This window comes from Chelonia mydas, chromosome 18 (assembly GCF_015237465.2).
Source record: "Chelonia mydas isolate rCheMyd1 chromosome 18, rCheMyd1.pri.v2, whole genome shotgun sequence".
NCBI classification, from domain to species: Eukaryota; Metazoa; Chordata; order Testudines; family Cheloniidae; genus Chelonia; species Chelonia mydas.
Window position 1 is genome coordinate 18,607,942 of NC_051258.2, and position 13,887 is coordinate 18,621,828.

At 41.6% G+C, this 13,887-nt stretch overlaps 1 protein-coding gene across 9 annotated transcripts in view; it reads right to left on the minus strand.

The window, feature by feature from the left end:
* Positions 1-1,362: 1,362 nt before the first annotated feature.
* Positions 1,363-13,887, minus strand: part of MMEL1 (membrane metalloendopeptidase like 1) — a 59,462-nt gene continuing 46,937 nt past the window's right edge. For all 9 annotated transcript variants that reach the window (XM_043531632.1, XM_043531639.1, XM_043531631.1 and 6 more), the window contains 7 exons: positions 12,139-12,197; positions 9,719-9,838; positions 8,483-8,616; positions 6,937-7,002; positions 4,223-4,318; positions 3,613-3,689; positions 1,363-2,479 (listed from right to left, as the gene is read on the minus strand). In XM_043531632.1, coding sequence (XP_043387567.1) covers positions 2,380-2,479; positions 3,613-3,689; positions 4,223-4,318; positions 6,937-7,002; positions 8,483-8,616; positions 9,719-9,838; positions 12,139-12,197 — 652 coding nt within the window. In that variant the 3' untranslated portion in view covers positions 1,363-2,379. The remainder of the gene's footprint in view (positions 2,480-3,612; positions 3,690-4,222; positions 4,319-6,936; positions 7,003-8,482; positions 8,617-9,718; positions 9,839-12,138; positions 12,198-13,887) is intronic.

The following is a 13,887-nucleotide window of genomic DNA, read 5'->3' on the forward strand; positions in this document are numbered from 1 at the left end:
GCATTGGGTCCTAAACCCCCATTTTCTCCAGCTGATGTATGTGTATATAAATACCCAAACTAGGAGTTACAGGAGTTTTAGGTAGCATTCTTATGTATGCATACACTATCTCTGCCTGAGCAAGCATCTCTAATGTATATGGTCATGTTTGAGATCCAGTATGTGATACAGTTAAGTATGAAAATAGCCCATGCTCAATGAATAGCAGCATATTAAGGGCTTAATCCTATCCTTGTTTATACCTCCTGCAAAACCTGTGTGCATAGACACAGTCCTAGATGGTGCTGAGCACCCTCACCTTATCTTGAGGATCAGGCACTAACTAATGGCACAAGGCGCTTACAGACATAAGTGAAGGCAAATGCCCATGTTACTGGAAAGGGTTTCTCTCTCCCATACACAACTCCCATGGACTTTGTGGTACATAGGAGAGATTAGACCCTGAGAAAGCACAAGGTCTCTGAGTTGGTTGTGGGGTGGGAGGAAGGGCAGATAGGTTAGTCATTACATAAACTCTTCTAATCTAGAAATTAAAAATAAATGAATTAGGGGTTCTCTGCTGTAATAGACGCTCTCATTAATTTGTAGATGAACTTCATTTTGCCAGGAGAAGGTAATGTATTACATGTACATGAAAATATTATCCAGACTTCATTTGGTAAGACTATACTATTACTGTCAAATAGTAGAATATCTCAGTGACAACTAGACACTTTCTCTCTCATGGTATGTATAAAGCTGCTACTGTTAATTAGTGCTGATTTAATTAAATGAATTCCAGCATGCATCAGTTTCTTTTGTTTTTAACTCAATGACTTCAAATTTAAAGATTGTTCTAAGGTGTTTTTTAAAGGGATGGGATTAATTTGTTTGGCTAATGAAACTTGCTTGCTAGATGGACACTCAAACGCAAAATAAATCTCTTACATCCAGTGTCAGTAGTGTTTTGGTAAGTTGCATTCCATAAAAATAAAAAATTTCTTTATGCATTAAATAGATACTAAGTGTATTAATAACTTGGTTTGACATCTGTTAAGATACGCATTACCAAATGTTAAATTATGAAGAATAAGTAGTGGTACATATACCAAAAATAAACATTTTCAGTGAAGAATGTTTATTTTTGGTATATGTACCACTACTTATTCTTCATAATTTAACATTTGGTAATGCGTATCTTAACAGATGTCAAACCAAGTTATTAATACACTTAGTATCTATTTAATGCATAAAGAAATTTAAGTCCCATATAAAGGACTGACCATTTCAGTACTAGTTACTCTGAAATTTTAGCATTTGTGGAAGAAAACAATCCAGGCCTGTTTCTAGAGATAAATGCCTGAACAATTTGCTGCAGTACAAGTTTTATTTATATAAAAATTAACAAGACTTGTGCATTTTTAAAGTGTAATGACATCCAATCTTTAAAAGCAGACAATAGCAAAATAAAAAGGCCCAGGATTAAAAATAGATAATTGTTTCCCTCTGTGAATGTTTTGCTGTTTACATTAAGCAACAAGCTTTTGCCATTAAAATATTCTAAATATTTACCCTTAATGGAATAAGCATCCTCTTAAATATATTTCTGAAGGAAAGAGACCCGTGTAATTCTGCACTTGGCAATGCTAGAGAATCTCCTCTTTTAAAAGTTCTCTACATCTCATTGTGTTGAGATCACATTAAATTTCCCCAGTAGAGCAAAACAAGAAGTGCAAAAGCAGTGGTTCAGCTTTGCTTTAACTTAGTAGCCAGTAGGTATTTTAACATACAGCTCACCTTGTAAAATATCAAGACAAATTACAATCTCTCACAACAAAGCAGTCAGAGGTGGGAGCAGACAGTGTTACGTGGACAGCATATACGTTTAACTAGCTCTATCCTTGGGTTTGGGAGAAGTGCACTAGAAACTGAATCAGAATATTGAAAAATAATTAACTCTGTGAAAAGTCAGACAGGCTTACTGAATCGCGAAAGGATTAGTTAGTAAGACATACTAAAGTGAATATTCCTTGCTGAAAAATAGATCTGCTTTTATTCTTTAAAAAGCTAGATTTTGTAACCCTGATGTGGTATCTTAACAGTCAGGATGTCATTTGAAACAGTCGTTTTTCTCCTGAAGCATACTGTCGCTTTCAATCCAGCCTGGCCAGACAACATTGCGAGATGCCTGCGTACATTCCAGCCGAACCAGAAAAGCCGGACAGCTGTAGCTTCTTTAATTCTGACTACAGTAGCTGCACCCTTAACCTTAGCTGTCACTGTACAGGAAAACATCAGACATGTCACTTGCTAGAACTGTTCAGCAGGGAGCCACATGAGTTCAGTTTTTAGACCGTGCAGTCGAAGCATTATCATCTTCAGCATCATTGTTCGTTTTGGCTACCACACTCTGCATTTCTCTACAGGGTGCATGGCTGTGCCCTTCTTACAGTGGAACGCTTCAGAGAAAGCTTCAAAGTTTTGCAAGGATCCCATCACCCTAGACAACACAAGGGAGAAAAAGAAGGGTTTATTTGTACTTAAGCAGCATGCAGAAGACACAGTGCAGGAAAGAACACAAGCCTGTCCTTGAGAGAATCGGGGCTGTTGGTCTCAATCACCACTTCATCATGCTGGGCATATACAATAAGAGATGGTCTCTACCCCAGACGGCTTATACTGTCTCAGGCTATGATTCTGCAGTCAGCTTCATGCTGGCAGGCTTTTGATCCCGCACGGAGCCAGTGGGTCTGCGGGTGGGTGGATTATTGCAGATCTAGGTATAAGACAAGATGCAATATCCTCACTGGCACAACTAGTGCTGAGGCCAATGGGAGCCCAGCCACTGAAACAAACTCCATGCAGTAGAAGGATGGCCCTCAGATGCCTGCAAAGAGCAGCCAGCCAATGTCAAGCACTGCCATGGGATACAGTCTAGACACAGGTCTTGCTCCGGCAATGAGGACGACATGGGGAGACACTTGTGCCTGCATGGATCCACGATGTAGTCAAAGTGGCTCACAGCAGTACTGGGGCTCTATTTTTTAAGTTACTCTTCCTTACCTCCTTTGCTTACAGGATTCTTCCTCAAATATATACACGTGTATACACCTACACCGCCCCCCCCTTTCCCTTGATCAGTTATACAGACGAGTGAGTGTTTGTTTTAAACCCCGCTTGAAGACAATCCAGTGAAATGATACAATAGAATTATTAGTTCAGGGGGAGAGTCAGACTTTAAAAACAATGTCTGGGGCCTCATCGGAGAAGCAATAGCATGAGTTTTGCAGGCTGGTTTATTGCTGCATTGTCTAATCCATGGCATGTTTCTTTGTGCTCTGCTCCTCCATGGCAGGTTCTGGGTGGGATGCAGATAAGAAGCGTACTACTTGTCAGTGCGGCCAAGTTCCCTGGACTCAATAAGGGAGCGGGTTTCTTTTCAGGTGTGTGTAAGGTGGTGGAATTCCGGCAGAAATTTGCCTGGAGGGGGTTAATCCAGTTTGATTGTGTTGACTCATTAGCAAGCAGCTGCTAGCTCCATAAAACAGCAGAAGCATGCTCTCTCCTTCTGATACATTGCAGTGATGGGGTGAAATAGGTTATACAGTATTAGCCCAAGTCCTTACGACTCACCTGTATTTCAAAGGGCTGTGAACATCTGTCTTTATAGACTGGCTGGCGTATTCAGGTCTGTAGGAACCACACCATACCTACACAAGGAAGAGGATTAAACACTCGTGGCTCAATAGAGGGTTAATTTAGCAGGCCAAGATGTGGAGGTGAGTGCAGCTCCATTGATTTCGACGGAGTTGCAACTGCTGAAATCCTGCCCTCATTGAAGTTAATAGGAGTTTTGCCACTGACTTCAATGAAGCCAGGATTTCACCCATGATGTGAAGTCCTTGAGAGGCCCCAGAGATGTTAACACCATGGATTGTCCTCTAGAAACCACCTGTTATTGGGAGTCAGTTGTCTCCAAAGACCCATCTTCCCCCAAGTGTCAATCATGCTCTTTTTGTGAAGGTGTTCAAAACAGTTTTACCCTACCTATGCTAATAGTTAAACCATCTTCAGCGTTGGGTCAGAGGACCCTTTGTTGACAAGCCCTGTCCATAGCATGGTGTTTCCTAAGGTTGGTGAGGATCAAGAGCATTCGGACACATTCTTTGTCCATAAGCTTCAACATGTTATAATCCAGTTTATATTTTCATGCAACTCTCAGCAAAAGCCAGTGTGTTCCTACCTGGGCAAAGTTCAGAAAGAACAGTTGTTTGTGAGTCAGGTCAAGTCCTGGTAACTGTGGCTCCTTCCCTTCACGTTCCAACCATTTTAAATAGGCCTATAAATGATCACAAATTCATTTAGCAAGAGGCCTCCCCATTCAGACATGATGGCTACTCTCTGAATGTCACTGTTCAGATAGGGTCAATCCAGCCTAAAAATGCGTGGTCCTGCTACCTTTTACCTTGGACACTTTAGTAATTATTTTTATTTGAAAGCAGTGATTTGTATCTATTCTCATAAAGAGCCTTCCATCCTAAAGGGCTGTGTAAACTTTAGATTTATATATAAACACATCGAGATCACTTTGCACATCAGCAGCCACCTCTGGGCTGAAACAGTTTCTGTTGTGTTGCTGCAAACTAACTGTTGAGGAAACAAGAAAAACCTGATGGTTACCAGTTCTGTTCATCCCCTCAGGGGCACCTGGCATGGGCCACTGTCAGAAGACAGGACACTGGGCTCGATGGACTGTGGGTCTGACCCAGCATGGCCGTTCTTATGTTCTTAAAAAATAACTGCAAATGGAACTGCAGGTGGGATTTTAGATCAGCCATATGTAATTACTTAGCTTTGAATTTGGGCAGCCCACTTGGGTTAACATCTCTAATCTTAAAAAGACTTGTCTTTAATTATCATGAACTCTGTTGCGAGTCTCCAGAAAGGTGCAGCACTCTGCTGGACCAGGGATTCACTAACTTTCCACAGCAAACAGGCATGGCAACGTAGGACACGTGCTACTGTTCTGAGAAGTCCTGACAAAAATTCATCTGATAATGTAGATGTAGCTCAAAGCAATCAACTTAGCCTGCACGCGCTTGATTGTGGTTTGAAATACAAGCATAGCAGCAGATTGCCCGGGACTTTTCTGTATGACCATGGAAGGAAAAGGAAAGCAGATAGTTAAATTTCCTCCTCACTTTTGTGTCTCTCTCTTCAGGTAACTGCTCATAAAATAGCAGATAATAACCCTGAACAAAGTTAAATCCATTACCTGTTACTGTTGCATACTAATTGGCCAATTTTCTTTTTTTAGGTCCATTGACATAATGAAGACAACTTAATGTGTCTCATGCCAGTTAAATCTGAACATTTTATTACCATATCCTCTCACTCACATAGATATTCCCAAACAAAAGGCTTTAAAGCTAGTGTGAATGGTAGAAATACAAGTTTCATAGCAAAGAATCTCAGAAGATTGAACTGTAGGGGCCATTAACTACCACCATGCCACTCTGTTTCCCATATTTCCAATGTGTTCTACAGCAAAGTTAATGTTTAATTTTAAAGGCTTCCTGGATATTCTGAATATTTATCTTTTTGAAAAATCAAGGAATTCAGAGGCAAGGTTACACGAACATCCTTAACTCTGACCCCATATCTCTGCCCACCATCCCTTTAATAGGGATACAGATAGATCATAGTTACCACAACTTTAGAACTGTTTCATGTCAGTAACTACATTCCACAGTCCCACACTTTCTCTACGTGGAAGGAGCATTCAGACTGGTGAATACAGTGCTCATATCTGCAGCCATTGTGTATAGAAGCAGGAGGGGCCCAGATGCAGCAGGTCTCTCTTGTGTCTGGACTGGCACATCTCCCGGCTGTTGCAGGACAGCGAGTGAGACATACAGCGGGATATCTAGTGTGTATAAAAAAGGTGGACAGGCTAGGCTGAATTGCCCCACTGTCAGCGGGATGGGTATCCTCTGGAATGTCAAATGTACCTTCTCTTGCTCTGAAAAGAACGCACAGGATTGAGAACACTTCTCTTGGGAAGGGGCAGGCTGCTGTTGATATATATAATATACAGAGTGCCGTTTTCATTCTGCTCTAGAGGAGCATGCAAAATAAATAGCAACAAGACAGAGGAAACTTCCATGTGTCACTGTCTTAAAGGTTATAAAACTTGCAAGGGAAATAACAGAGGCAGCTCAGGGGCTGGATTCTACTGTGAATTTGGGTGCAGAGATCGTTCATAGTTATGATGCATATTTCCCTTGATAGTGATGCAATATTTCTATCAATGCTTTGATGTCTCACCTATCACACCTGACATGTTGCTTTAGTTTCAGGAGGAAAAGTGCAAGAAAAGTAAACTGGGGAGGGGAAGGGGGGAGGAAGGTTGCTGTGCTTTAAAAATCATCATCATCATCAAACCACGTTGCTAAGAAACGAAAGCTCTGTTGCCATGTGACAGATACCATTTGACAAGCTGATTGAAGTTGAAGCAAGAATCTCAGTCTGAAGGGCTTTGGCGAGAGGCAGGTTCTTTCAACCTTTTCTCTGCCTATTTATTACCACACTTCTTGTTCACCTGAGCTGTTTGCATAGCACCTCTCAGTGGGGCCCTGGTCTGTGGTTCGGGCCTAGGCACTACAGATAATGATAAGGAGGATGGCTGCGGTCACTCTTGATCTTGTGATTGGATCCACATGGGCATTAGGGTGTGCTTGCATAGATCCTATTCAGGGCCTTGGTCATTGGAACAGTGTTATGCAATGGCATTCACTGAATTCCCTATGGCACCGGGCACTTTGCCTTGGTGGGGTATTAAACGTCACCTCTCAGTCCCAGGAGTGATGTCTGTAACTCCCAACACGCTCTCCTGAAAATAAACACATTTGGCTCTGACCAATTTCTGGCTTTCATGCAAGAATCGACTCACAGTACCTTGTAGGCCTGTCGGACTCCTCCATTGTCTGCAATATTCTCTCCCAGTGTGCTTATTCCACTGACCTATAACACAGCAATTGTTTGTTTACTGTGTGTAACGTCCGCCACTCCAAAAGCATTTCACAAGTTGAAATAGAAACACTATGCTCCCCGCTGATGTGCGGCCACCTCTGGGGTGGAAGCAACAGTACACCCTGATGGAGGAGAAAGAGACTGAAAGGGAATAATACCTAATGTCACGGAAGCAGCAGGGTAGAGTGTACAGGGTCTACCAGAATTGGAAGCTGGCTAGGAAAATAACAGCAAAAGGGCTGTTGCGGGGGGGAGGTATATTCTCCATCTGCCAGGGATGGTTCTTGGTGGGACAAGCCCTTTTGTGTATAAGGGGTGGTGGGGCATGTCAATTTGTGCCCTAAGAGCTTGACAGGGTCTTGCAGCAGAAGCAGCTATGAACCCAGTTCATTAGGGTCCCGTTGCCTCCTTTACACCCCACTGCCCTGCTAGACTAGCCTTGTACCCTGGGTTAGGAAGCACAATCTCCATAATATTTCCAGGGTACCCCTCACCCTAGCCTGTGCTTACAGAGCACAGCAATCCTCCACTTACGATCTCCAGCTCTGAGGTGGGTTTTTTCTCCCCATATTGGTATAAATGGGGCTTAGGCATCTGCTTTTAAAGGCATGCAACAGGCCTGGGCTCAGAGGGGCGGGGCGGGGCGGGGTGGGGCGGGGGAAATGTGCTGATTCAGCAGAACAGCAGCTTGCTTTCTTTTGCTCTGTTTTTAATTTTCTGCCTGTTCATGAGTTGGGGGGGGGGTTAACAATTGCCGTATTTAAAGGGGAAACCCTCCTTTTAAAGCAAAACTGGGTATTTGACTTTGGTTTGTTTGCCTGCTCTGCAAAGCATTGTGGGGCCTGGAGGGTTATAAGAAGCTCAGCCCAAAGGCCGCTGAGGCAGTGTAAGATGGGGGTGTGGTTAGGGAAGGCTTCTAGAGCTAGGATTTGACTTTGTTTGTCAGGACCTGGAACTTTTCTCTATTACTGGGTTGTGTTCATTCACTGTTTCTATGTTCGATTACTAAAACTACCTTAGACCTGAATGCCTTTAGAGATATCTTCTGAACAGATTTTGGGAAGATGAAAAAATATTCTACCTATTCCTCTGTTCTACCATTCTCTTTAAACTTGCCTGATCCTTTTTAAATCCCCCTGATCAAATTATAAATGAAGAAACAAAACTAATGAACTCCTCCACCTGGGGAAGTAGGAATCAAGCTTTTCTTGTTATCAAGAAGGAATTTGTGTCTTCTCTCTGTTTCCCTAATTCTCTGGGCTGGTTTAGCTCTGGTAGCTTTGGAAGAAAATAAGAAATAAAGTTAAGACTGGGGAGGTTTTACCCCTAGAGACCCTGCTTCAAACCCTAGATTGTAGCATTTGGATCAAGTGCTTGAGACTCTATTGCTATCAAACTAGCTGCTTTCCAACCTGCTAAATTAATTCATAAAGGCATCCTACCCACCCTCTATCCTGCGGAATGTACTCACGTTCTGCCCTCCAGCCAGCTCCCATGTGTAGTTTCCATACTGATAAACCATGCAGCGTGACTGGTCTTTGAAATGCATAGCTGAGAAATTGCTCCACCAATCAAACATATTTCCATCTTTGTCAAAATTTCTTCCTGTTCATGAAAGCAAAGAATGGCAGAGAGACTGTCTCAGGGTGAAATGATCTATGTGTCCAGAGACCCTGACTGATTGCCAGCTTTAAATATTGGCACACAGTTCCTATAGGTACATTTAGCAGTCTAACCAGAGCAACTTCTAAACACGTTTCCTTTCCCTAGTACCCGTGTCTCCCGCCTGCCTCCCTTCTGAGTATTTGTTACACCCACTTGTATCTTCTCTATTTTGAGCATCAGCTCTTGGGGCTAGAGACTATCTCTTACTGTGCGAATGCCCAATACCCAGCACAATACGGCTGTGATCCTGAGTACAGCTCTTATGCATGTCTGTGATACAAACAATACTATACCTAATTAGCCACTAAATCCTCGCAACCCAACTGCAAATACAGAAAGTGCTCTCTGCAATTGACAGATGAGGAACCTGAGGGTCCAAGTGACTTTACCAAAGCCATAGAGGGAGCAAACCAAGACCAAGATTCTGGTGTCTCTGTTGCTAATCCTGTTGCTCAGAGCACACCTCTTGCTCTGTATGGATCTGTATCCAGACAGCTACAGCAAGCGTTTTATGTTTAAATTATATAGGGCCCATAGAGGTAAAAGCCACATTCAATAAAGCCGATGTGTAAAGAGTTATTGATTATTAAAAAAAAAAAGTATCAGAATTGAGTCTCAATGTCCAAAATCATTTTAGGCCCCTGTCAATGATAATGACAAAATCAATTATTTTTTAACAAATGGGTTTAAAAATAAAGAGACCCCCAGGGTCAGGACTCTGTGTGTCCCTGTGCTGCCATGAGAATGCGTTTCACAGATTTCATTTTACTTTGAAAGGCAGCACACAGGCCAGTACTGACAGTGTTTCTGATACTTTACTGCTGTAAAAGGAACAGATTTTCTGGCGTATTGCCATTAATTTAATTCATTTCTTTAAATTCATTACCCTTATTTTCTCTGATCGGTTCAAGGATCATTTACCCCAAATCACACATCTGTAGTGCAGATAGACTATTACTACCCACATCTAGTTTTCTACTGTGTGATCGATGCAATTATAAAAGGAATATTTTGCTTAGATAATTTTTTAGCCTCTTCTCACCATTGTCATCAAAACCATGAGTAATTTCATGTCCAATTACCATCCCGATCCCTCCAAAGTTTAGTGCCTGTGGCTGGTGTTTGCTAAAGAAGGGAGGCTGTAGGATTCCAGCAGGAAACACTGCAAAACGAAAGAGAGAGAGAGAGAGGTTCAGATAATTTCATCTGTGTGTGCTCTGTAGATGGGTCAGCCTTTGGAAGCGGATCAAGCAGAAAATGTTTCCTCTGTTTATGCCACTTGCTTTATGCATCTTATAACTCATTGATGATGATCACGTGAATTGAGTTCTGCCTCTCTGACTGTGCAAGGAGTCATTCTTAAATGGTAAATGTAGTAAATCTGTAACTCTAAAATCTCCCATTTGAGAACCCAGCAAAATTTCCCTTCCAGCTCAGCTTGTTTAGTCTTATATATCTTGTACTTTAAAGTGCAGTTGTAATTAGAAAAGAGACTTAGAATTACACAGTAGAATCTCCTTATCTATTCCCTTTTAGGGAATCAAGCAAAGAACTGTTTAGGTTACAAGCTGAAAGATAATTCCACCCCGACCCCCCAAGCTGACAAGCTGAGCCCGAGCCTGGGATCTGAAGATCAACCTGGCTTTGTCTGCTCCTAATGTCATCACGAGAGCATCAACAGTCCGAACGAGAACAGGTCACAGAATGAAACCTATTTTCACACAAACACTCCAAAACTGATTTCATTCTGAAATGTTCAGAATGGCTCCATTTGCAGCGGTCGTCGGTTTTTGCAGGTTCTTTTTTTGGAAAATTTAACAAAAGCAGGTTTTGGGTGAACAAAACAAAACAAAAAATTGCAATAACATCTTTGATAAAATGTAGAGAAAATAATGAAAAAGTCAGATTTTTTTCATGAAATACAAAAAATGTCTACAATTCCAACAAAGCGTTTGCCAAAAAAAAAAAAAAAAAAAAAAGTTGTTTGAAAAAAGGCTATTTAATATAGACGGCAATACTTCACTAGAAAAAAATTGGTTTTAATCAGAACAGAACTGAAAATCCTTCAAACGATGCAGGAGGCAGAATGGGCCCTCTCCCTGACTCCTGACCCACAGTTATATTGAATTTGATGGGGCTGGCACAGAGGTAGTTAAAATGTTATATTTGTCATTAAAGGCAGCAGATCTGACTCAAAGACGCACCAAGCACCCTGGGTTAGGGTTCCATGTGAATATTGGCTCACCTGTACATTTTTTCCTCTTTGCCGTCCCAATGAACTATGTTCAGTTTGCATCATGGAGTCATTTTATGGGGAAGCTAATGGATATTTTATTGCTTTAGTTTTGTTAACAGAAAGCTTAACCACCATATGCGGCCTACAAATAACAATGAGGCTTAATGTTTAAGGCGTACGCCACAGGAATTACTACTGTGTATCAACTGTACTTCGAATGACAGCCTTGGAAAGAATAGCTCTAGCCTCCTACACACAAAAGCCTAATATATTGGCAGTGGGGTTTATTCTTCCTTCCAAGCATTGAAGAGGAGACATGTGTGACCTTCGAGAAGGAATGAATGCTGCAAATGGGTCATTCTAATGGGTCATTCTAGAATGGGTCATTCTAATACGATGCCTTCTAATAAGTGAAAAATGTGGTAAAAAAACCACATAGCAAAAATGTGTGTAGGGAGATGCAAAGCCCTTTGTCTGTAAAGAAGGATCATTGTGTACCCAGACCTTTCACTAGGAGAAGAAAGGCAACCAGTTCCCACTAAGACAGGAGCAGAAATTTTAACACTGTGAAAAATCAAACCAGAACTCAGTAGGTACATTTGCTCTGGACCCTAGATACAATAAGCCTTGGTTTTATTGGCCAGGGAGTGTGTGGAAGGGGAGAAGCAAGAGTATTTGCAGGAGGAGCTGGTACTTCTTAGCATCTCATATGGGCCCAATCCAATGAAGGATGTTTTAGTCACAGCTTTTACAGATCTGGAAGTGCTCACGAGTCTGACGTCTCATGAGCTGAGGCAAGTTTCTTCCGTCTTGTGTGTCTCCCATAAAAATAATTTCAGTGCCATCTGCACAAACAGCAAAGCTGGGAGCATCGCTTAAGTTTCCCAGGCATGCGGAGACATTAAACAGCCTCAAATACATGGTGAGTGCTCACTTCTCCCTGAAGTTGGCACTTGCTTGGTGGCTGTTCCTTTCTCGGTTGTCAAACACAAGGCTATTTCAATGAAGGAATGTAAACAACTCTGCCAAGTTGAAGTGAGTTGAATATTCATCAGCAAAACAAAGGCTGGAGCAGAACAGCCCATCCACCTCGCACTAGGGGTGCTACAAATGTTCAGTCTGGGCAGCATATGGGCAACCACCTGGCACCCCTAACATGCCCTGCTTTGCGCACCCACACATTATTCTTAAATTCCGCTGATCAGTCAAAATGGTTTGAAACCTACCTATCTGATTTTGGTTGGGGGAATAGAATGCGTTGACCACGGCAGCACCAATGATCCATCTAGAAAGAATAATACGTAAAGATATAGTCATTTTTATGAGCATTCTCTTTATTGAGTTAATCTCCTTCAGAAAGCACTGGTTGCATATAAAATGGGAGGGGTGGAAGAGAAGAAAGCAATTGGGAATGGTTCAGCAAAGACACTCAAACTGGAAAATGACAACGTTCAGCCTAAAGGATCCCAAATCAAAGCCAGGTGTCATTTTGCTCGCTATTGCTAAGCAGCCACCTCTGGGGTGGAATGTAGTAGTTGTTTAACAGTTCATAATGCTGCAATTTAACAGCTTAAGACAGGAAATGAAGAATACAACATCTAAATAAAAATGCAGAGGGGAAGTTTAGGGCAGCAGAATGCATTTACCTACACTGAAAACTGGGACAAAGTTTGTCTATTGAAAATGTTTAATTAGAATAGAGAGTAAGTCATTACAAATGTAGAACCAGGTACGTACTACCATCTATATTGTGAAACCAATTTTTTCATAGTGAGTACTAATTTTGATAAGTAATTCCTGTTTGAAGTATTTCAGAGTGATTTTGGAATAGCTCCCAGTCCCTCCCAGTCCCTCCTCAGTCTATAATGAATGGCTACATCACAATATGGTTTCATAGCATCTCCCAGAGAGACCTCACTAAGTCATGACTAGCCAGGAGACTTGGAATAACAAACCTTCCCTTTTACTCTACAAAGGGACACTTCCAGGATGTGAACATAGGCATTCCGTCTGACTGTGATAAGTAGTTGATACGATGCTGAATAAGATATTAGTTATAAAATCTTCTTCAATTTGGGTCTTTAAACAATGAACTGTTAACGATCTAAACTGATAAATGGTTTTATGGCTTATTGGGAAAATCTTCCAAGCCTGCAAGGGGACTTCGCTGGAAGTCTACAAATCATACACGAAAAATGAAAGACATAACTCCACACACTACCAAATTACCACACAAAGAAGGCCTGAACCAAAGCTCATTAAGTCAGTGAAAAAAAGCTCCCTTCAAGTCCAATGGGCTTTTGATCAAATGATATGACTTTTCCATTGCTTAATACAGCCCATTTCCCAAAATACCAACCTATGAGTGATAGATACTGTAACCAACACAGGTTTTAGTAGGTATATTCTGCATATTAGATGAAAAGAAAATGGCTGCAGTGCAAGGCACTGACATCAGGGCACTTATTCCATATCTTAATCTGAACCGAATGGCTTTTGGCTGCACTATTCTAACGCAAAGTCCTTAAAATCATTGTTTATGAAAAGATCATGATTTTAGGCTTGAGCCTGCTTCCTTGGAATTTTACAGCCAAATTCCCACTGGCTTCAATAGAAGCAAGATCCTAGACCAAACCTTTGTTAACAGCATATTTTGTGTTATATAAATAGAGGTGTTAATCAAATGCATTTTGGAGTTGCTTCTGCCTTTCCTTTGTCCTGGGAACATCCTCCTGCAGCATGGAGGCCTACTAGCACGCAAACAACCAATCAGTTGTTGGCTTTTCTGCTGCTGCCTGTAACCAGCAAAACCACTCGTGCTGAAGGCTAATGTTACGGGACGATGCTCCTTACTCAGCAGCAGTTTGCCTTGCCACCTGTAATGGATTTGGAGCTGCCTGTAATAGTTTATGAATGCTGTATGTTCTCTGTGTGTCTAATAGTTGTGAGGGGGGTTTACTCAATGCACATATTGA